The following is a 22,106-nucleotide window of genomic DNA, read 5'->3' on the forward strand; positions in this document are numbered from 1 at the left end:
AGCACATTTAAACATGAGTGTCCTCCTGCGAGCCCACAAGGAAAGATAATGAGGTTCATCTCATTCCTAGTACAGCATCTGGTTTTGTAACATCTGGGTTTCCAAGGTGTGCTATTGGCAACGTTTAAGCCCGCTCCTCACGGGAGCTCACTGTCTTTCAGGTGTCCTCCGATGTGCCAGGAACATTGCTGTACCCTACATGTGGGGGGGACAGTTTTCTCCTCGCCCTCCCGCCCCGCACCCAGGCTGCGAGGGAGGAGAGGCCGCCTTCCCGCACGGCGGCCCGCGGAAGATGGCTTCCCCCCGGCCGGGACGCTTGACGGGGCAGATGGAAGGCGAGCCCCCAACCGCCGCAACGGGGACCGAGCGGGGCGCCCGACCCAGCCGCCGGCCCACGTCCGCCGCCGCGGCCGGGGGGGGGGGGGGGCTCCTGGGGCTGCGGCCCCGTTACCTGCGGGAGCCCGCCTCTGCCGCTCCCCGCCTGCCCTGAGGTAGGTTGGTCAGGTAACCTTGGCCCCGCTCTCCCCCGTAGGGTCGCTGGCCGCCCAGGTGGCCTTGATGAGCCAGCCAGGCCCCGCGGCCGCACTCCGCGCAGGGCTCGCCGCCGGGCGGGGCATTAACCCGGCGCGGCGGGACGCGCCGCCGCCGGACCGGCATGGACGGGGCGGGCGCGGAGGAGGAGCGGGCGCCCGAAGGGCTGGGTAAGGGCCGGGCGGCGGAGCCGGGGCGCCGGCTCTCATTAATGACTTGGGGGGGGAGGGAGGCACCCGGCAATGAGCCTAATGAGCAGCCCCGGTGGAGGATAACGACCCTTGTCCCCTCCTCCGGGCTGTTATCTGTGCGGCGGGCCCGCCTGAGGGCTGTGGCGGTGAGGGCTGGAAGCCATTATCCTCTGCCTCCCCCCTCGTCGCCTTGGGCAGGCGGCCCAGGTCCCTGAAGGGAAGCTGCCGTGTTGCTTGGAGTGCCTTGGGGATTTGAGGCAAGAGGCAGCTGCTCGGCCCGGTGCCTGCATGGCCCCCGTGTCACCTGGCTTGTAAAAGGGCCTGGCAAGCTGGGGTGAGGGTTGGGGGCGGGCGGTCTAATCTTCGCATCACACCGAGGGGTTCCTGTGGCCTCTGGGTTTCTAGGCCGCTGCTGGCACTTAGCACCTTCAGCCACTGTCCAGTTTTCCTTCTCTTTGTCTGAGCTTGCGTGGGTGGACCTGTGAAGCTAATGTTTCTCTCTGTGACTGTGTTCAGGTTGCTTTGTACCAAATGCTCTAAACAATCTTGAAAATCTTGCTGTCACTGTGCAAGTGGTTACCTTGTTCCAAGAAATGGCTGAGGAGGTGGTTGTGAACAGAAAAAGAGGACTTTGCTTCCTGCCCATGCACCTTCAGCAGCTTAGGTGTTCCAGACTCACTGTATTTATGATGTTCCCAGTCAGTTAAAATCCCTTCTACTTAAGGTTACATTTGTCTGAAAGCGTGACAAAGTGATGTTCAGTCTGGCCTCTTGTCATATGAACGACGAGAGAAAGGACTGGTTTGATAAGTCCCTATTTGATACTATCTTTCTCTCCAAACTTTACTTCCATTTCAGGTCTTTTCTTTGGCAGTCCCAAGTTGTTGTCAGGCCTTTGCTGTATGTTCTAGAAATAGAGATGCCAGTTCACTTTCTCTTGGAGGAATATTCCTGTACATGATATAAAACTCCCAGGAGTGAGTCTCTTTGCTGCAGATACAAGGTACAAGACTTTGAAAGGTATTTTGTGATGTAAGCACATACCGGTGTTTGCATAAAAATAAGTAAAAAGTCTTCTCAAATCAAAGCACTAAGCTGAAAATGGCATTCCTGATTTGAGGAACAGAATGGATGATGAGCAAATACTAGCCTTTTCACATAATAAGCAAGACAAGCTCAGAGGCGGTGAGGAGGATGGTGGAAAAAGGAATTACATAGAACATAGCCAGCTTCTGCCTAACTCAGTTCTTGACCCGCTTGATGAGGATATTTCATCTCCTTTAACAGCAGTGGAAAATGTTGCTGCTTAACAAGATCAGATTATTATAGTTGCATAGTTTCCTGCTTCTGTCTCTTTCTCCTGCGACTAATTCAGTTCTCCTAATCCTGTAAAAAAACAAATTAGAAGGTCTTGGAAGCAGCCTGGCATCCCCTCATACTTCCATGAAGGTTCTCCCATCTGACTGGTGGTGTGGTGTTCCTTCTTGATTAACAATTGTTTAAGAAGAAAACATTGAGGCAGAAAGCAAGTACTTTATTTTGGCATTGCACTAATATATATCAAAAGTTAGACAGAGTGAAATTAAATTATTTTAGATCTTTTCCCTCCAAAATTAAACAACCATGTTTCTCTGTAGGCACGTACAACTGCAACACTGCCAACAGTCTGCTCAAACTTTCCTCTTTCCAGACAGAGGCAGATATGTGGTTTTGGTTTTATTAATCCACTTTCTGTCCTTAAGAAGTAGTCACTTTTTTTTTTCTTTTTTTTTTTTTAAGTTGCAGCACTCACACATTCTGAGACCATCAGCGGATTTTCTTCTTTTGGAAATGTATATGCAAGCTGGGAAAGTATAATGCTTCCTTATTATTCTGTTGCCTATTTTAATTATTTCTCTTACTGTGTTCTTTCTGACCTGTCTTCTGCTGTTCAGTCTCTTATTGTAGTGGAGTTTGTGCTTTTTGTTAAACTTGATCAGACTTCTTCACCTATTTTTGTCCTCAGTTAGCTATTTCATTGCTTATCTTCTGTCATTCATAAGTGTTGTGGCTGAAGCTGCAGAAAACTAATTCAAGGCAGTTATTAGAGGTTTGTACAATTAATTGGGTTTGTGCTTCGTCAGCTTAAGTATGATAGAAACAGAAACCTCTATAAATCAAAAAGTGATGTCATTTCTCAGATAATCACTGCTGACACAGTAGACCAGAATTTTGCTTCTATTTTTCTTTTGCTCATTTTAATAAGGTGACACTTAGTGTCTTGATAAGTCATTGATTTTTGTTCTGTTCCTTATTCCAAAGACCTTTGTTATTCCCAGTGCTGTTTTCCCACTACTGTATTTGTAATACGCAACCTTCTCATTATTCTCTGTGTCTGGACTTAATTCTTCCTGTAGTTTACAGCTGGTTGGTTTTGCAGGCATCCTCTGTCTCAAAATGAGGCTTTTCTCATCTCAGATGTTTGAATATCTCCATATTGACCATATTGCATTCTTCGCTGTTGCTTTCCTAGCAGCACTCTGTCCTGGTGACAGTCTCTATTTTCAACTCTCTAGTTCTTTCCTCTGTTGGGTTTCATTGTGTAGTGTTTTCCTTCTCCCACAACTGAAACTTCCATTCCAGGCACACCCTTCTTCTCATGCCATACAGGCACATCTGGCTTAGACAATGTGCATGTGGTGGTGGTGGGTGTTGTTTTTCATTTTTTCCTTGTAGAGTGCAAGGACAAGAAGGACACATCACCGAATACAGAGCACTTAGTGGCAGATGCTGATGCTGTCGGTGGGCATGGTACAGGGACCAGTGTGCTATCTGCATTCCAAAGCACAGCTATAAAGCAAGACCTTGAGGATACCTTGGGATCAGAAGATAGAATCAGCCCTGTAAAGACAGTGGAGGAAGATGGAAGATACTGCACCCTGCAGGCAACTGGTTCAACTTCCCAAGACTCAGTGGCCCTTGACAGCCAGCTCAACCTTGCCTTAGTGCATGGGCGCCTGTCAAATTTCCTCAGTGATGTGAAGGCTGTGTCCCCACTTCCTGTGGTTGAATTTGCACAGGAGCCCAAGCGCACAGGTCAGTCAGGGTCACATGAACAGCATGAGAGCTATGACTCTGATCGGATTGAAAAGGAGGCAAAGAAGAAAAAAAGTAACGACAGAAATGGAACGTGCGCTGAGAAAGCATCTAGTGGAATCCCTGGAGACCTCTGCAGGCAGGATGGCCCAGCTACTCGCCGATCATCCAAATGCGCTTCAGCCAATGCTGCAGCTCAGCAATCCTACAAGGTGCCTTCAGTTCTGGAATTCAGAAGTAGCCATGATGGGACCAAGGGAAAAAAAGAGTTGCTTGAGAATCCAGAAATTCTACCGCCGGTCAGGAAGAAGTCACGCACCTTCTACAGTGCAGGTAGATACCGGGGAACTCACTGGCAGACAGTGACGCTTGTAGTGCCAATGGCGCTGATGTTTCCTTCACCATACTGAAGGCGCAGCATGGAAGTGCTGAAGTGCCCTAACTGGTATTGCAATGCATTCTACACTATTAGATGTGTGAAGACTTCTTCAAATAAAAGTTGCTGAGTGCCTTATGTTTGAAGCATTGCTAGTGATGCTCTTTGGTTTACTGTGGAAGAAGATTTTTGTTTATTTTTGCGGTTTACTTAAAAAAATAAAAACTTTAATGCTGTTCATGTATTTCTACCTATAGTAAAAAAATGTTTTTGTTTAGTTTTCCCCTGTCTTGTTTCTGTTGGTTGTTTTGTTTTATTTTGTTACACCAACTCCCCATCTCTCTCTCTTTGAACAATGAATAATTTCTAGAGCAGCTAGAAGAGTTGGAAAAGATGTTCCAGGAAGACCACTACCCTGACAATGAGAAGAGGAGGGAGATCGCTGCTGTGGTTGGTGTAACGCCACAGCGTGTTATGGTAACGCCTGTGTGGGTAACAGTGCTGACTGTGGGTTCTGTGCAGAAAATTGATAGAGAGGGACTGGGGCAGGGAGGAGGAGCTTGAGTAGGAAGGAAAGAGGAGCTCATGAGTAATGGGATATAGGCTGTACCTGCCACTGGTGACAAGAGAAGGAAGAGAGCTCACAGGGATGGACACTGCATAACCAACTACTGCACCCAGAATGGCAGCAGAGTCTGTGGTTGCATACTCCATCTCTTCCTATTTCCTAAGATGAGATGCATAATGGGTAGGTAAAAGAGGCTAAGGAGGTTGGAGTTAATCTCTTTTATCTTGAAGATCATGGGCAACTAAGGAAACTGGTGTTTGAGGGTATCTTTCTGCTGTTATTCTTCTCTTTCTGTTTGCAGTGAATCTTGTAGACTCGTTGGAAAAAAGGTTTCTTGAAGTTCCTTTCTCTGAAAGAAAGGTTTCTGGCTTCACCTGGTGATCTGTGGAGGCAGTCATTGCTGAGTTGTTGCCTGTGTCCCCATGTGTAGATGGCTTCCTCTCTGAATGCATCCTTTCTTTCCATTTATCAGGTCTGGTTTCAGAATCGCAGGGCAAAGTGGCGGAAATCGGAGAAATTGAGTGTGAAAGGCAACAAAAAACATCCAACATCATCAGCTCTGTCAGTCCCCTTTGGGTCAGATGGTTATGGGTGAGGGACTTACTCTGTTTTCTCATTTCTCCACAACAGATACCTACTGAATTAAATATTGTCCTTTGCCATTTCCCCTTTACATTTAAGCTATGGAGAGCTGACCATTGAGTTGGAAATTGGTAGCCTGTCAGATTTCTGGGCAAATTGTAAGGGACCCTCTTAAAAGTGCATTTGATTAACCTGTAGCACTGTTTTGAAATAAGACTGTTGAAATTGCTTTGACTGATGTCATGTAGACAGCAAGGGATGATATACAAAGGTCTGTGGAATCACCCCTTCATTTTTAGTTTCTGTGAATGCGTTGGCCAGGTGCTTTGTGTGCACTTGAGAATTCTTTTATCCCAGTCGTTCTCACACCATAGCTTTCCATTTCCATGGATTTTCACTCGGCAATGGAAATGCTGCTTGCTTAGATCAGTCTTACAAAGTCATGGGTTTCTTTGAAGAAATACAAGCTAGCAACTTTCATAGGTGAGCAGGGGACATTTATTGCGGGGCGGGGAAAGGGAGTTTATGAGAGGATAGATGGTCTTTCAAGGGGGAGTGAGTGAGGGAAGAAAATTAGTCTCCACAGGGAGGTATTTATGGGAATCTGAAGTGAGAGTCTTCATGTGAAGAGAACAGAATTAAAAGAGAAAAATTAAGTGAAAGATTAGAGACCGCCTGACTGATTTCATTGCACTGTCCATGCTGCCTGTCCTTTCCAAACTAGTGACCTGGGGCTGCTTCCCCCAATATTGTTGATATAATGTCTGCTGCACTGTTTCTCCTTGCGTTCATAAGTCAGCCAGTGTTTTCCTTTTCCACCTGCTAGTGACCTAGGATTTGCCCACTGCGGGATAGTTAGAAGAGCGTACACTTTGTTGTAATGTCTTGTCTTGTCCTCTGGTCCATGCTCATACCCTTTATGTGTACCTCTAGGGCATCTCTTCTGCCCATGCCTCCATTGCCTGACATTGCTCATGACCAGTCTGCCATGCTCGGTGTAGACACTACAGCTGGGAACTACTCCAGCGTGCTCAGTGGACATCCTGCACCGCTTGCCTCCTCCTCAGGTGAGACCCCTATCAGCACAAGTATTTTGCATAGATGCAGCATAAGCTGGTGGTGCTGGCAGGCTCCCAGACACTTTAGTCATGTGAGAGCTCTATGCCAGCAGTCCAAAAAGTGACACCAGGTTTAACAGCTCTCTGCTAATTGAGTATCTACCAGTTATGTACCAGCACAGTGGTACCTCCGTGCTAGCACTAGAGCCAAATTTGCAGTCCTTATTCGTTCCTAGTACAAGCCAGCAAGGAATTCTGAATACGACTTCATAAGGATATGTGATCGGGGCATTCTTTCTTAATAGCTGTTCGACACTGGTACTGCTTCTCTGAATGATGATGAAATTATTATTCTGATTTTTATGCTCTTTATGGCAGACACACACATCCCATATTCTGATTTACACTGTAACGTTCTGACTACAACCCGTAGTCAAGCGAGCTGCATGGAGAATGTGCATTGTATAAACTATTGGGATTGTAGAGCCTCCCTCAGGTACTCCCATACCTTTAAATCTCCAAAGGAGGTTCCTTAACTTCTCCAGCGAGTGCAATTTTCCTTTTTGTGCAAGATCTTGAGGGAGTGAGACTAGTTGAGTTCTTAAGCACACAGCTTAATTGCTGTTGCAGCGTTGTTTTAAGTCAGTGGGGTGTGCTATTTGACCAGTTTTGTACCTGAGCTGCATTTAGGCTTTAAAGATTGATGGCAACCAAAGAGAGAGGATTTGTTCAATTGTGTATTCACGTGTGGAGTATTAGAGCATTCCCTAGAGTCAAGAATGTTCCCTTAAGCGTTTCCTATATATGTTTACATTTCCAAGTTGGCACAACTTGAAAATATTTCCAAAGTGATGAAGACTTCACCACTTCCTTAGGGACAGATATTCCAAGCAGTAGATGAGCTGACATGTGGTACTGTTCGTGTTTTCCTTCTTCCCAGTGTAATGTCTGTTAGAGATAAAAAGTTTAATTCAGAGATGTTATCTTGTCATCTGTCTGTATTGAGCAATTTCATTCTGGGGAATCTGTACACTGGGATGCAGTTCTTCATGTGGGAAACACAAGCAGTCTTTCAGATGGGACATTTCTTTCCTATCAAAATTATTTGTACAACGTGTGAGGAAGAAAAGGGGCAAGTGAATGGCCCTAAGAGTGGACTGCGTATGTGAGAAAATGAGCGATAGAGATAACTGTGTTTGTAGTCCTCAAATCCTTTGAACTTTCTGCTGAGTGCCACCTATTGCATTTACTGTGTATACATCTAGCTTTTATGGAACACGTTTCCTTTGCTTGTCTGAAATGCCTGTATCTTCAGTGTTATGCATGTGTGAAGATGAGAATGCACTTCATTCTGCATGATCTCTTTAAATCATGCTGGGCAAGAAGTAATTAAATCTATTTGTGTTATCTAAGGCTGGTAAATACCTTCCAGATACAGATCTGTGTTAAAAAAAGTACTTTTTCTAAATCACTTTTCAGAAAAGAAGCATACTTTGCTAATGCACACAAACTGTGAAGTTTGGTGATTGGTTTTTAACCTGAGGGAAGGGAGGAATATGGTGTGTGTAATGAGCCACACACTCTGTGAAACTCACCCTGCCCTCTAAATTTGCCCTCATCAAATTTGACAGAAGGCAGAAGTCTTAAAAATTATGTGCCTACAAGTCATGGGAGAATTGGTGCCTGGGCAGAGTAGAAACCGAAGTTAGTGCTTGCTCTGAGGGAAAAGACTGTTACTAGGTGTGGAGAGTCCTCATAGAAGAGAGATCTGCATGGCACAATCTCACCGAAAACTTCAGTCGGAGTTTTGCCTTACTAGATGCAGGATAACACAGTCATGGGGAATGAAACTTCCTTTTTTTTTTTTTGTTATCTAGCATTGCATAGGCTGACTTTTTCTCTTTAAGAATGAAAGCAGAAAATGAAACGGAAGGAAAATCAGAGACAATGCAACTTTTGAATTCATTCAGCTTCCTTGTTCAGAAGAAAAGCTTGCCAATAAATAGGGTCATCCAGGGTCCATCTGTTTTCTTTATTAGAATATCTCAGAAAATGGAGGAGATAAAACTTGGATAGGATAAAATCCAAAGTAACAGAAGCAAAGTAAAAGAGGGAACAAATGAATAACAGGTCATAAATTTACAAGGCAAAAACAATTGCTTAGCAGAAGTTGCCCTTGTGAAAACAGCTCATGGCAAGTTTCAGCAAAATAATTTGTGACCTGTGCATAATGGTGCAGTTGTACCCAGAGACTGTGGCCTAATGGAGCGGCTGGCTATTCAGGTGCTTTGCTTGGTAGCAGTGTGTTTGACCACTTTCAGCAGGAAAAGCAAATGACTTAAGTGCATGAGAACGGTAGGATCTGTTACCTGACACCTTTGGAGAGTGTTCAGTGCTGCCTTTTCCATTGTTTTGCCTTGCTCTATCCAGTAGATCTGACTGTCTGTTGGTTTGTGGGTTCTTTTTTTTATGTCCCACTGTTTTGTTCAGTTCTCCAAATAAGCTGATTAAAAGTGCCAGCAAGTTGTATTTGAGATGTATTCTACTTTGCTGGAAGTTATGGCTTTTGGTTTTGATATTACACACTACTTGCCATAAGAGCCTTTTGTGCTTCAAAAATTCAATCTTGAGCTTGCTTTGACCTTAGAATTGGGTTTTTTACTACTTTTGCTAGAGAGATTGCTTGCTTTAAAATAATGGAGGGTTTTTTTAAAAACATTTGTAGTTATTTGAAGTTTTTCTTGTTTTTCTGAGATTTCTTATGGCTATATATCTGTGATTCATTGACTTAAAACATTGGCTTATGTTTTCTTTAGAGGTGGCCCTTTAGAAAGAAAAGTTACTTTCTATGCCTCTGGTTTGTGGGAGAAGTTTTTTCTGACTCGCTGGTGGTTTTACAGGAAATATTTTTTTTCACATGGCTGTCTTGCTGTGGTCACATGTCAGGAGCCCAGCCTAAGCTTATGCAAATAGCAAGACGATTATTCAGTGGCAGAGGTGGGATTGTAATGGGGGTCTTGGGAGCAATTGGATGAAGTCAAAGAATGGCAAATAAATGACAAGCTCTAATGATTTCACTTGTAGGCTTCTGGCTTTTGAATAAACTACTTTAAGCTGATGATATATAGCTGACACGGCAAGCAAGAGTCATACCTTTTAGACATATGGTAGGTTCTGGCTTACTGAAAATCCAGAAGATGATCAGACTGACACACTTCTCAAAGCAATGCAGTTAGAGACTTAAGTTGGTTTACTGATTTTCAGTCCATTAAATAAAGAATGCCATTGCTCCTAAGTTTAATATGTTGTCTACTTTCAAGATGTTGTTTACAAGAAAAATGTGTTTTCTCATAATTTCATGAAGAGGATGTATCTATGAAAAGCTTTGTGATGGCTTTTAGTGTTCCAGTAAATGCTGCAATTACACAGGTATGTTTCATTAAAAGAAACTGGGTTGGATAGTATATGACGTAGAGACTCATAGTAATAGAGCCTTTTGCTGAATTCTTGATTTGATGCTTGAGAAAGCAGCCTTAGCTAGCAGACCATCTGAGGTCAGACTGGTTGCTCAGCGTATAAACTACATGAGCTGCATTGTGCCCAACACTGGGCTTGTTAAACAGTTATAATCATGGTCTCTGGCCTCCCAAGCAGTCTGCAAGCAGCTGCATAGTTAACTGCCTGAGTCATTGCAGGCATCTCATGCCAAGGCCTTTTGGAGTTGACATAAGTGCTTGACTAAGAAAGTCATGTATGACTGATGTCAAGAGGAAGGGCTCCTATGCAGATAGGTGTCACTCAGGTAATGAATCTTGTATGTGTGATCTGGTCTGTTAACAACAGTGAAAGCAGCTTCCTAGAACATTTGAAAACCATATTCTCACAGTTGAAACCGCAGTTGAATCCATGCCCTGCTGTAAGTTCATGGATACCTCTCTAGAATAGGCCTCAGTCTCCTTCAAGACTGGTAAAAGATTGAAATCATAGTCATCCTGACAGAAATATACACATCCATTTTTGTTAATTTAAGACTCTGTCCCATTTGTTGGAAGCTATTTGCATTAAAGAATGGGTGTCTCAGCTCTTCTAGGCTGTTGAAGAAGCAGCTATAATAGGAGGAAGACAGCTGTGTACCTGAAAACTTAGAATAGCCATTTTTGAGTTGACAAGTGTAGTGCCAGGACTGGTTCAGAGATCTGAAGCTGCAGATTATTAAATTGCTCTGCAAAAATTCCCAAGGTTGTCTTATGGACTGAAACCCCAGAAATAGTGGATGTGGTAAACAAAAAATCCTACTGTTAGATTCCCATATTCACTGGAAAGCCATCTGAGGATATCGATCTCTACATCAATGTCAGGAACAGCAACAGAACTGTAAAATGTAAGTATCATCTCAAGCCTGTGATCAGAATTCATCACTGAACAAGATGCTGGAATCTTCTGTAAATATAGTATCAGGTTTAGCAGATATTACTTCTTTGGGAAGTGTTTCTGCTTACTGCATTTGTGGCTTTATTCAGAACATACAAATTCAGTGGCTTTCTTTGAAAGGACTGAGAAGTAAAAGAAACTTTAGAAAAGGCTGAACCAGCTCTTTGGAGACCAAGTGTGCCGTGGGTCTTATTACCATCATCCACAAAGATTATCTGCACTAAGTGTTGCAAATATCTCAGAAAACATAACTTAATTCTTAGTAGGTGTGAAAGTGAGTTTAGAAGTGATTTCCTGGACTATGTTGTTAACACTGCTTGTATTCGTCCTGAGCAATACTAAGGCCATCTGCAGAATAGCTAATCCTACTGTCATTATTGAACTGAAGCTTTATCAGGATATAGAGTTTTTCAGGTAAGTTGTGCTGCTTTATAATGTTTGTGTGAACTGCTACGTTCTGGGACAGAATGGTTAGGAGAACCAGTGCAAATGAAGGTTTTAAAAAATCAAAAGAGATGCTCAGCTTCATTTCTGGCTAAGCCATTTTCACTTGACCTTGATAGGACAAGAGGTAACGGGCACAAACTTGAACATAGGAAGTTCCATCTTAACATGAGGAGGAACTTCTTTACTGTGAGGGTGGCAGGGCACTGGAACAGGCTGCCCAGAGAGGTGGTGGAGCCTCCGACTTTGGAGACGTTCAAAACCCGCCTGGATGCCAACCTGTGCAACTGCTGTAGGTGACCCTGCTCTGGCAGGGGGGTTGGACTAGATGATCTCCAGAGGTCCCTTCCAACCCTGACCATTCCGTGATTCTGTGAATATTGTCTTGATTAGTGCCTTGTTATGTGGGACTAGATCTGTGCTGTGTCAAAAAACAGGAACGTTACAGATACATCATAGATGCTGCCCGACACGTAAAAGTAGTATGTTCAAATAGAAAAAAATAAACCACTGAGAATTGCCTGGGCATGCGAATGCTTTAGAGATGCCATCCTAGATTTTGCTCTAGTTTTGTAAATGAGCCCCAAATCTGGGCTATTCAAGTTTTCATTGAAATGTCAGGACTCCCTCTTTCCATAGTTGCAGAGGCTGAAAAAAAAATTGAATGTGGGAAGATGCAATAAGATAGGCAGAATTGCACAGCATACTGGGGAATCTGAGAAATGGTGCTGCAAGGTGTTGAAATGGAATCTCCTTATCAGCTCTCTGGGCATGCAAACCAAAATTCTCTAAACATAACTCATGCTTGCTGTGGCAGCTTTATGTTGAGTTTTTATGTTTAAAGCCTTTGATTCACACCTGGTGGAATGCATTTGATGTTACTCTGTATGCCTGCACCTGTATGGTGAAGTACAGCTGTAAACTATCCACACTGCTAGCTTTCCCTGAATGCTTTACAGTGTGTGGGAGTGGAGCAACTTTACCTGAACAGTCAGTGACATGTTCTCATATCTGCCTCATCCTTTTGCTGGTTCAGCCTAGCTGGACTTGAAAAATCATTTCAAATTTTGTCATGCGCATCTGATGGTTACAGTTCTCAAGAGAGAAAACATTTGTTATTTGGCATAATAAAAGCGAATCTTGTTCTGTTGCACCATATGCAAGCTTCTTGAACTTCTGTGTATACTTGCTACTCTGGACCATCAGAATACATGATTCTGACCTTTCAATTTCCTATATTGTCCTCTTTCCACAGAGTTTGTTCTGTAGGAAACTGTTCCTCTCTCCTTTTCCAGCAGTGACTGAGGAGACAGGTCACCAAACAAGATTCTAGCAACCAAATGGTGTTGGTTTCCTTTTCCATCTCCCAGCATCTTTTTCCCAAGACCCTTCAGCTGACATACCTGCATTTTTTTTTTTTTTTTGGTCATGATTCATCAGAGGCCAAACCAGGAGTGAAAATTTGGTTGAAAAATGGCCTAGACAGCAGATCTCTACAGGCATGTTTTTGTTTCTTTCAAGCCACAGTTAAATTTTTCAAAAGGGTAATCTGTGCAGTACACTCTTCCCAGAGGACGGTAGAGATGGAAGATGGCTGGGGGATTGTTCCTGGCTTTTTTCCAGGATGTACTTTGCTTCATTTGGCTGCCTTCTTGAGAGCTGAATAAATCCAGTATGCAGAGACTGAAATCATGAAGGTAATTTTATTTAACCAATAAGCATCATCCTCAGTTCCAGAGAGCTTGCTACTACTCCCTTTTGCTTCCCAGCAGCAATGCTGGTACTTGTTTACTTCTATTCCCATCAGTTAACCACCACACTTTCAGCAGCATATTGCTTTTTCATTCTGCCACTCTTGTCATTCCCTCTGCTTGCTCCTTTTAATTTTTGATATGACAACATACTGTGACAATCTCTCTTTTTATTCACAGTCTCTTCGGTGACAGGAATGGTGGCATCTTGTGAAGCGGTTCAGACAAAGGCATTACCACCGCTCAACTTCAGTTCCAGCAGAAAGGAGTGCTTCCCTAGTCTTCCCAGCCCTCCACCCATCCGCAGGGCCAGCCTACCTCTCAGCCTGCCCTTCAGCCCCCAAAGTTGTATTGTTCCCTTGCTGCTGGACACTCCCAACAGTGAATGCAGCTTGTCCAGTCAGGAAAATGGCTCCAGGGAGGCCTTCACTTACTGCATCCAGAATCAAGGGTAGGAACAGATGTGATTGTCTTTGAGGGAGATGAAAAAAGTGAATCCTGGGAGAAGCCTTGGGAGGTTGAAGGTGGGACATGGGACAAGGAAATAGGTGGGAGCATAAATGGGAAGTTAGATGTGGGAGTAAGAATGTCCTTTAAATAGAGTGTGAAAAAGGGTATAATGTGCATAGTAGGACAGGGCACCTGCTCTCAGAAAAGTGATACCTTTAATCAGAGTGCTTTCAGAATTGCATGCCTGTCATGTGAAAGTGAGGTTCAGAATCCTTGAGAGAGGGTGGGTGTGCTTTGGAGAGTGGGAAGAACTGAAGGAAAGGTAATCCCCGCTAGTGCGCATTGTTAAAGAAATCTGCTGTGAAAGCACTTGGCTCAAGTGGTTTCTGTTGGCCTTGTCCTGTGACTGACATTTGGGAGGAAGGGTTGGAGTCAGATCAGGGTTGGAGTGGCTGTCAAGGGGAAGATGTAACGATTGCTTATTGTACAGGTGCTGTAGCTGTTGACCCTAGTTTAATCTCTGAATTGCTTCTCTCCTTGCTCTCTGCAGTTTGAGTTCACCAGTTTCCTGTAATTACCATGAGCAGCTGGAGTTGGCAGGCAACGTAGAGACCACATACTGTCAGTACAGCAACCAGGGTGGAATTTACCAGCTGCCCCAATATCCTCAGCAGCATCAGCTCTCCCAGTTCCACCATCTGCCAGGTCACCTGGCCAGCAATTTGCTCTCCGGTGTTAGCCTCACTCCTGCACCACCCGCTGAGTCCCATACAGCTTTCCTTTCCTTACCTGGCAACAGTGGAGTTGTAACCTGTGGGGCAGCAGGAGCCACACAAGGCTACGGACAAAACCACATGGGGGGACAGCTCTCGTTACAGCAGCCAAGTGGAAACTCAGGTAAATTTCTGAAATCTTTTGGCATCCTACTCCTCTGGAGTAACTGAACAATACCCTGAAATGTTCAGGATGAGCAGTGGTTTTACTGATAACTGACAGAAAGAAGGAATGTGCACATATATGCTGCCCATCTTTTTTTTTTTTTTTTTTTTTTTAACTTCCTTGTATGCCTTTTTTTAAAGTGCTGAGTGACCCATTAATTTGAATCGAAAGTTACTACATAGGCTGCATGTTGCAGAGAGTCTTGCAATGTGAATATGTCAGGTAGTGCAATGGTTTTGTCTGGAATGGAGAGCTAACTTTTCAGGAGCGTACTGTTGTGCAAACTAACATGCCTTCGGTGTATGTGGGTGGGGGTCAGGGGTGCAAAGTGAAAAAGGAGCCACAGCAAATGGAATAGTTGGAGACAGCAAGAAAAACAGGCAGGCTTCTAACATGGCTGAGCTTTTGCAGAAACCACTTTGAAAGAATGTTATGTATCTTAGGGTAGTGCAAAAGAAGAGAGTCAGAGGCCAACAGAGTATGGATATAGCTTCTTTCTGTTCCTTCCTCTGACGTGAATTTGCAGTACCACTTAGATTAAAGCACTTGAGCATAATTTTCTAAAAATGGCATTGTCAGTCTCCTTGTTTTGTGTCAAGGATTTGTATTTTGAAGTTGTTCAAGCCCAAGTACAACCAAAAGATAAACTATTGCAGTTTATTTGGGGTTTTTTTGGACTCTCAGGCTTGTTGAATTAAGCTCACAGTCTAAAAAATTACATCTCTGTTCTTATTACTAAGAGAATAGGGTTTTCAGACCACAGATGCTGCTCCTGGTTTTGTACCATTTTTGTGGACCTTGTCAGGGAGAGAAGTCTGACTCACAGGCTGATAGGTGCAAGCTGGCTCATGTTCACACTGTTCATGGCTAACATTCTCCAGAATAGGTTGGCAGCACCTGTGTTATCAGCTCACTTGGCCTGGTTCTCCTCTCTGGTTGCAAAGCATAATTATTATTTTCTGTGGCTTTTCAGTTTGAAGTGCCAGAAGTAATAAGAGGGCTGTGTCCCAGCGCACCAAATTAATGTTTTTATAGCGTGATGCCAGAAGTGTGCGTTGCATGCCTTGGGGCATGTCGTGCAAGCATAAAAGCATGTGTAAAGGTGCACGCCTTGTTAGGACTGATAAAGTTATAGGACTGTTGAAGGAACAGAGGCAGATTTGATGGTCTCTTACTCCATACTTGTGTTCAAGGAAGGGATCCTATGGCTGTTACGCACTGTGGACAGCCAGGGCCTGGGCTTCCAGAAGTGCAATGGGGAGGGAACCAATCTGTCAGTGTAGATACACCCATAATTCTTACTTCAGCATGTAAGTAAGTGAGCAGTTTAGTTGAATTATAGATATTAATTAAAAAACAGTCCTGCTTCCTGGATTGAAGCTTTAATAAAGGAAAGTGAAGATTAAGCATCCAGCTTATGCTTTGTAGAGCTAACTTGGAAAATAGGAGTGGAGGAAAAAAATTGGGAGGGTGTGTGTCTCTGATATCATTACATACACTCAGGATCTGTGCTGAAGTAACACCATGTTTTTTAGATTATAACAATTCTATGAACTTCTGAAGTTTTATAGCAACTATGTTCTGGATAAATACGCTGCAGTGTAAACAACAAAGTTAACCATCATCTGTGTGTGATGTCTGCTCTATTGCAGTCACCATTAAGGTGTAACTGTAATACTGTATTTGGACTGAGCGTGCTCTCTTAAGCACAACATACACATTTTTACATATACATGGTTTTAATCTTCCTTTCCTTATTTTCATTATTCTGTCTTTTCTTGCTTGCTTTTTCTTCCACAGGCACCACTGCCTATCAAGCTGTCCCTTGGAATGATTTGTACATGCAGGGAGCTCCGTTCTCGAATCATTTGTGCTCACGAATGCCACTTTCTAGCACAGCAGGAGGACAGTACTTCACAGGGCAGATTTCCTACACTCGGCCACCTTGCCTGCCCTCCTCTCCATATTTTCAAGTGCGCAATGGAACAACACTGGGATCCATGCCACGTACTGGAAAACAAAAGGAAAGGACACCACCAAATCAGAGTTCACACCAGCACCACCAAACAGAGCCAGAGCTAACATCGCTTGCTGAAAGAGAGGAAATAGAGAGTAGCAGCAAGAAAGGAGATCCTATTGTTGGTAACTGAAAGGCCAGCTGATTTCTTTTGGAGAAGGGGGAGATAAGGAGAGAGTTCCAAGACAGAAGTAGCTCCTCTGAATGCAGAATCAAAACTGTGGCATGAATGGGAATGGAACTTTTTTTTTTTCTGGGTTGCTGTCCAAGACAGGTCCAGTTATCCTATATCTATCTAGTTCTTAGATTCATCCATTTTTAGAAATGGGGACTTACAGGACAGTAAAATAGATGGCAAAGTTCTGTTCTCTGTCAGATTTCATCTATTGTGAGCTGAATGGCTACATAGGACTGATTATATCTAAGATTTCCAGACGCATATATGCCTCTCTTCAAGGCAGAAGTTCTTGAGCAAGAAGAGAGGAACGGGAAGGGAGGGCTTTCTGTTTGGATTTCCATTTTCAGTCTTTTATTTTGGAAACAAAATTACCTTAGTCTGCATTTGTTGAAAGGTCTCATATGCCTTAAATATTGTTTGGGGTGTGTGTCTAATTTTGAAATACAAAACATTTGAAAAAATTCAAGTTGTTCTGTATCATGTAAGATCACATTTTTCTCATGAATCTGTTTTTTTCTTCAGATATTAATGGAGAAACTAATAACTGATGCTGCACTCTGAGAAAGAAACAAAGGAAGAGGAAATGTCACCGTTTTAAACTCTGCAAAATAAGAAGAGACAAAAAGAGAGACAAGAATAGTAATATTTGCAACAGAAGCACTATTTTATTTCTTTTTTGTTGTGGTGTTGGTTTGTTTTGGTTTTGGTTTTTTTTTTTTTTTTTTGCTGCCATGATTATATTCCTGCTGAGGAAAGAAGCAGGGAAATTTCAATCAATAAAAGCTTCTGGTCTCTGTTCTTTGCAAATCTCCTGACTTTATTCTTCTTAATGAATTCTAATCTTGAGGAGCTCACAGACAGGAAAGAGCTGATACAGGCACCAGAGTCCCATAGGTAGGTGGAAATTCCAGATCATGCAAGAGTCAGAAGGTATGGCGGGTATCCTGGAATATGTGGGAAGAGAGCCCAGGAAGAATAAGACATGTGCAAAACGGGGAGGAACTCCAGAAACTACACCTAATTTTAGGGACTCCAGATATAGTGCAAGAAGTGTCATGGGAAGTCCACCATTGGCTTGGTGTTTGCTAGCCTTGAATTACTTTTTAAAAAACAATAAATTTCACTATAAAACCATACCAATATATGGCATCAAAACTGTAACTATCAATGCCAGCAGTGTAACCAGATCTCGTTAGATATTAATTGGTGTAGCATCCTATTTGAATTGTACGTGGGTTTGAATGCCTGAGGATTGTATTGTTCAAAATTTTTTACGAAGTAGTTGATAATTTAAATATGTGGTGGTACCACTTTCTTGAGATACTTGGTTGTCATTTCTGGGACTGACCCAGCAGTTTATTGCTGAGGTGGCTCAGTTCTTTCTAAAGGGGTTAAACTCTCTACTGTCTTTTTCAGTTAACAGGAACCGTGGACGGTTTACATGCGTATTCTTTGCATTTACACCTGCTTCCTGTTAGGATGTGTTGCAGTTTAATCTGACAGGATGTTTCGTAACGTTCTTTTCTCTTGCATTCCTCAAATCTTACTGTGGGAATATCACGCTGCAGTGTTAGCAGGAGCAGTTTAATTGAGCAAACAATCTTGGCTTGATAGTCTTGGGTTCTGCTTTGCCTGGGACTGTCAGCCTGGGAAATAGATAAAATAGGTCTCCGAAATCAGTTGTCAGCTGCAGTAGCAGAGGACCCAAGTGAAGAGATTGCTTATTCTGGTACATAAGCAAATGGCTGCAGTCCTCTACAAACCGTGGTTTCCAAATGAGCTTTAACCACCTGAATGTGTGGAATATAGAATATGAGTGGCTAAAAAGTATGTCAGGCTCTCGCCGTGTCCTTGTGAGGAAAGACCATTGTGTTGTAGGAAACTGGAAGTGCATTTCCTTTGATATTTTCTGTGTTTAACCCCGAGTCTTTCCACTGTCTTTTGGACAGGGGCAAGGCCTGAATAATTTTGATATTTAACAGTGATCTGGGCGCCCCTCGTGTACCTTGTAAAATTAACTGTTGTCGGGTTGTTTCTTTCAATTTCTCCATAGCCTGTTCATAAAGAGTGTCTGGAAGGAGTTGAATGCTGCTGTTGCTCTCCTTTTTCTTTCTCCTGTGTCTTGTAAAACAGTTTTATGTCTGGCAGTGACTGAAGACTGCTGAAGACTAAGCAGAATAGTCAGGGACAGATTTATATCATGAATCTACAGATTTGTATAGAGATTCTGGAATGTTCATTTCCTAGAGCAAAAGTTTATTGCTGTCTGCAACGGGCTGAGAACTGGCGGGGAATGTGCATTAGTTCACACTTGTTTCGCTCAGCCACAGCTGAACAGCCTAAACCAATATTTCCAAGTGGTGTGAATAGGAGTTTTCATTGCAATTACAAGTGCATTCTGAAAACTGTTAGTGGTGGTGACGGCAGAATTCTTCATAGCTAGGGCTGGCTAGGAATCTTGCCTGGATCCAAAAACAACCCTTCCAGGAGATAAAAAGGACAAAAACAACAGCATCACAGCTTGTCTGCTCCTACCTGCCCCTTCTCTTAGAGACAAGAAAAAAAGAATTCAGGGTCTTTTGTTGAGAAACTTTTTTTTTTCAGAAATACGTGTTTTGGATGTTGTTTGGTGGCACAGTCATGCAGCCAGCTTGCATATTCTACCCATGACACTTCCCATAAAAATGTCATTTGGACATTCAGGATCACAAAGTGCTATGTGATACAATCTCAAAAATTTCGGAGACTGAATGAGCACAGTCAAATTTTTGAAATGGAAAATCTTTTGCGTTCAAGCTTTTGGATGAAACGCAGGCTTCTTTGGGAATGCTTTGATTCCTTTCCATGCTTGTACCTTAAATTTGCCAGGTTCAATTGGGCTTGAAGTTTTGAATTGAGGTTTCTTTCAGATTGCTGTTAACAGCTGGAGGAAAGGGTGGGTACTTAGGAGTACACGGATGGCCAGATTCATCCCTTTTGTGATTCCAGTGACTTTGCTGGAGCTAAATGAAGGTCAATCTACTCCACAGGTACCCAGATGATTTTTTTGCCGGGTGCTGCTACTGGCAGAAGCAGCGACAGCCCCTGACTACGTGCCAGGCCACCCACCAAGATGAGGAGTCTTAGATAACTCTGTGAGCCCGTCTGTTATACCTGCAATGCACGGTGCACCGATATCTTGGAATCTCATCGCTCCTTAGTCTCATTGTGCTATTTTCCTTGCTGCCACTTACTTTTAGTAAAATTAGAGTCAGAGACTCGTTATGGTTGGAAGAGACCTTAAGATCATCAAGTCTGACTGTTAACCTACCACTGCCAAGTTAACACTAAACCATGACCTTAAGTGACACATCTACACATCTTTTAAATACTTCCAGGGATGGTCACTGAACCGCTTCCCTGGGCAGCCTGTTACAATGTTTGATAACCCTTTCTGTGAAGAAATTTTTCATAATATCCAATCTAAACCTCCCCTAGCGCAACTTGAGGCCATTTCTTCTTGTCCTATTGCTTGTTACTTGGGAGAAGACAACCAACCCCCACCTCACTACAACCTACTTTCAGGTAATTGTAGAGACCAATAAGGTCTCCTCTCAGCCTCCTTTTCTCCAGGCTAAACAACCCCAGTTCCCTCAGCCGCTCCTCATAAGACTTGTTCTCGAGATCCTTCACCAGCTAGCTTCATTGCCCTTCTTTGGACACGCTCCAGAACCGCAATAACTTTCTTGTAGTGAGGGGCCCAAAACTGAATGCAGTACTCAAGATGTGGCCTCACCAGTGCTGAGTACAGGAGGACAATCACTCCCCTAGTCCTGCCGCCCACACGATTTCTGATACAGGCCAGGATGCTGCTGGCCACCTTGGCCACCTGGGCACACTGCTGGCTCACGTTCAGCCGGCTGTCAACCAACACCCCCAGGTCCTTTTCTGCCAGGCAGCTTTCCAGCCACTCTTCCCCAAGCCTGTAGCACTGCATGGGGTTGTTGTGATCCAAGAGTGGGACCCGGCACTTGGCCTTGTTGAACCTCATACCATTGGCCTCGGCCCATCGGTCCAGCCTGTCCAAATTAGGTTGCACAGACACTTTGGGTTTAGGCCCGTGTGCTTTTATTAGGTATGTCCTTTGCATGTTCAGTCTCAAGAGGCTTGCTTTGCTAGGGTGGCAGGGTCAAAATTCAAAATGCCATGGCTTTCTGACTGTGGCATCTCCTCTCTTGAAGTGAAGAATTGTCTTGCTTCTGTATTGTAATTTTAACTGTAAGTGCCAAGCCAAGTGGTCAGAATTTCGAAGCAAGTCAGACTTGGTGGGAATGGATATAGCCATGTGTGTAATCAAGTATTAGTATGTTTTTTTTCCTAATTAATGAAGAGATTCTACGAGGTGGAAAGCCAAGTCATCCAATTTGTATTGGACTAATTCAGTACCATTGTTGTAAGACTGGAAATGAGAGCCAGGATGTTGTCACAGGCACGATTCCACAGAAGGAAGGTCTTGTCCAGTTACACAAAGTATGGCTGCTCAGCTGAACAGTACACACACGCACACACACATTCACTCACACAGGCATATCTGTCCTCTATATTGCATATTTTAACATAATTAGATTGTTAACCTTCTGCTACTTCTAAATAGCTGATGTATAAACAGGTAAATTTGGCATATTAGCCTTTCCCTATGTGCCTTAGCCAGCAAGTAGACATTATGTTCTGCAAACAACTCCTGTTTTATGCAGTGAGAGCACATAAAACCTCATAAACTAACTCCTCTATTTTGGTAAAAAAGAGAATTTTTTTCTTACAGATTTCTTAGTTTCTGTAAAGTGGGATACATTAGAAAGTATCAACGTTTATTCAGTTTAGCAGCTGAAATTCACAAGGTATTTTTTGCATTGCTTATTCTAAAGATTGCTACAAATAGCATGAGAAAATAATCTATTGCTGAATAGTATGTATTGATTTTTCTTCATGCTGCTGTGCTAAGCACAAGAAAATACATTTAAAAAAAAACCAAACCCAAACCAAATCCATTATCTGGCAGTGCCATGCATCTTCATAGCTAAATGCTGACAAGCACGGAAACACCTGTGATACCTCATTTGGCTTAATGATAATCATACCTTCAGAACTGATAATGAATCTGCCAGATGAGACTGCACAGAGTAAGATGTGCAGCGTAAGTCATCAAAACCAACACTGAGGGCCTCCAGGACATGTTGCTTACTCTTTTTGTGCGTCCCACGTGCCTACATCTGGGTGATCCCATCAGACAACGTTTGGCAAATCTTGAACATTAAGCCAACAGCTTCACAGAGCCTGAGGTTGTGATAGCAGCCTGCTAAGGATTGTTGCTGGAGAAACGAGCTGCAGAAAACTGTTTGGTTTTTCCAGCAAGGCAGCTGTAAATAGCCAGGAGCTTAAAGGTTCCGGTTATATACAGGCATATATGCCACCCTCCCGGCACACTTCTTGTGCCCTCTGTGCTTGCTATATATTTTTTATAGCACCTAGAACAAGG

General features: G+C 43.3%; 1 protein-coding gene across 1 annotated transcript; it reads left to right on the top strand.

The window, feature by feature from the left end:
• Positions 1-655: 655 nt before the first annotated feature.
• Positions 656-16,546, top strand: NOBOX (NOBOX oogenesis homeobox; the record flags this gene model as incomplete). Its single annotated transcript, XM_082482179.1, has 8 exons — positions 656-701; positions 3,438-4,130; positions 4,544-4,650; positions 5,214-5,332; positions 6,257-6,390; positions 13,188-13,458; positions 14,008-14,393; positions 16,197-16,546. 8 exons carry the CDS (start codon positions 656-658, stop codon positions 16,544-16,546), a joined length of 2,106 nt encoding a protein of 701 aa, XP_082338305.1.
• Between the last annotated feature and the right edge of the window lie 5,560 nt (positions 16,547-22,106).

This window comes from Vanellus vanellus (genome assembly GCF_965231255.1).
Source record: "Vanellus vanellus genome assembly, chromosome: 1".
NCBI classification, from domain to species: domain Eukaryota; kingdom Metazoa; phylum Chordata; class Aves; order Charadriiformes; family Charadriidae; genus Vanellus; species Vanellus vanellus.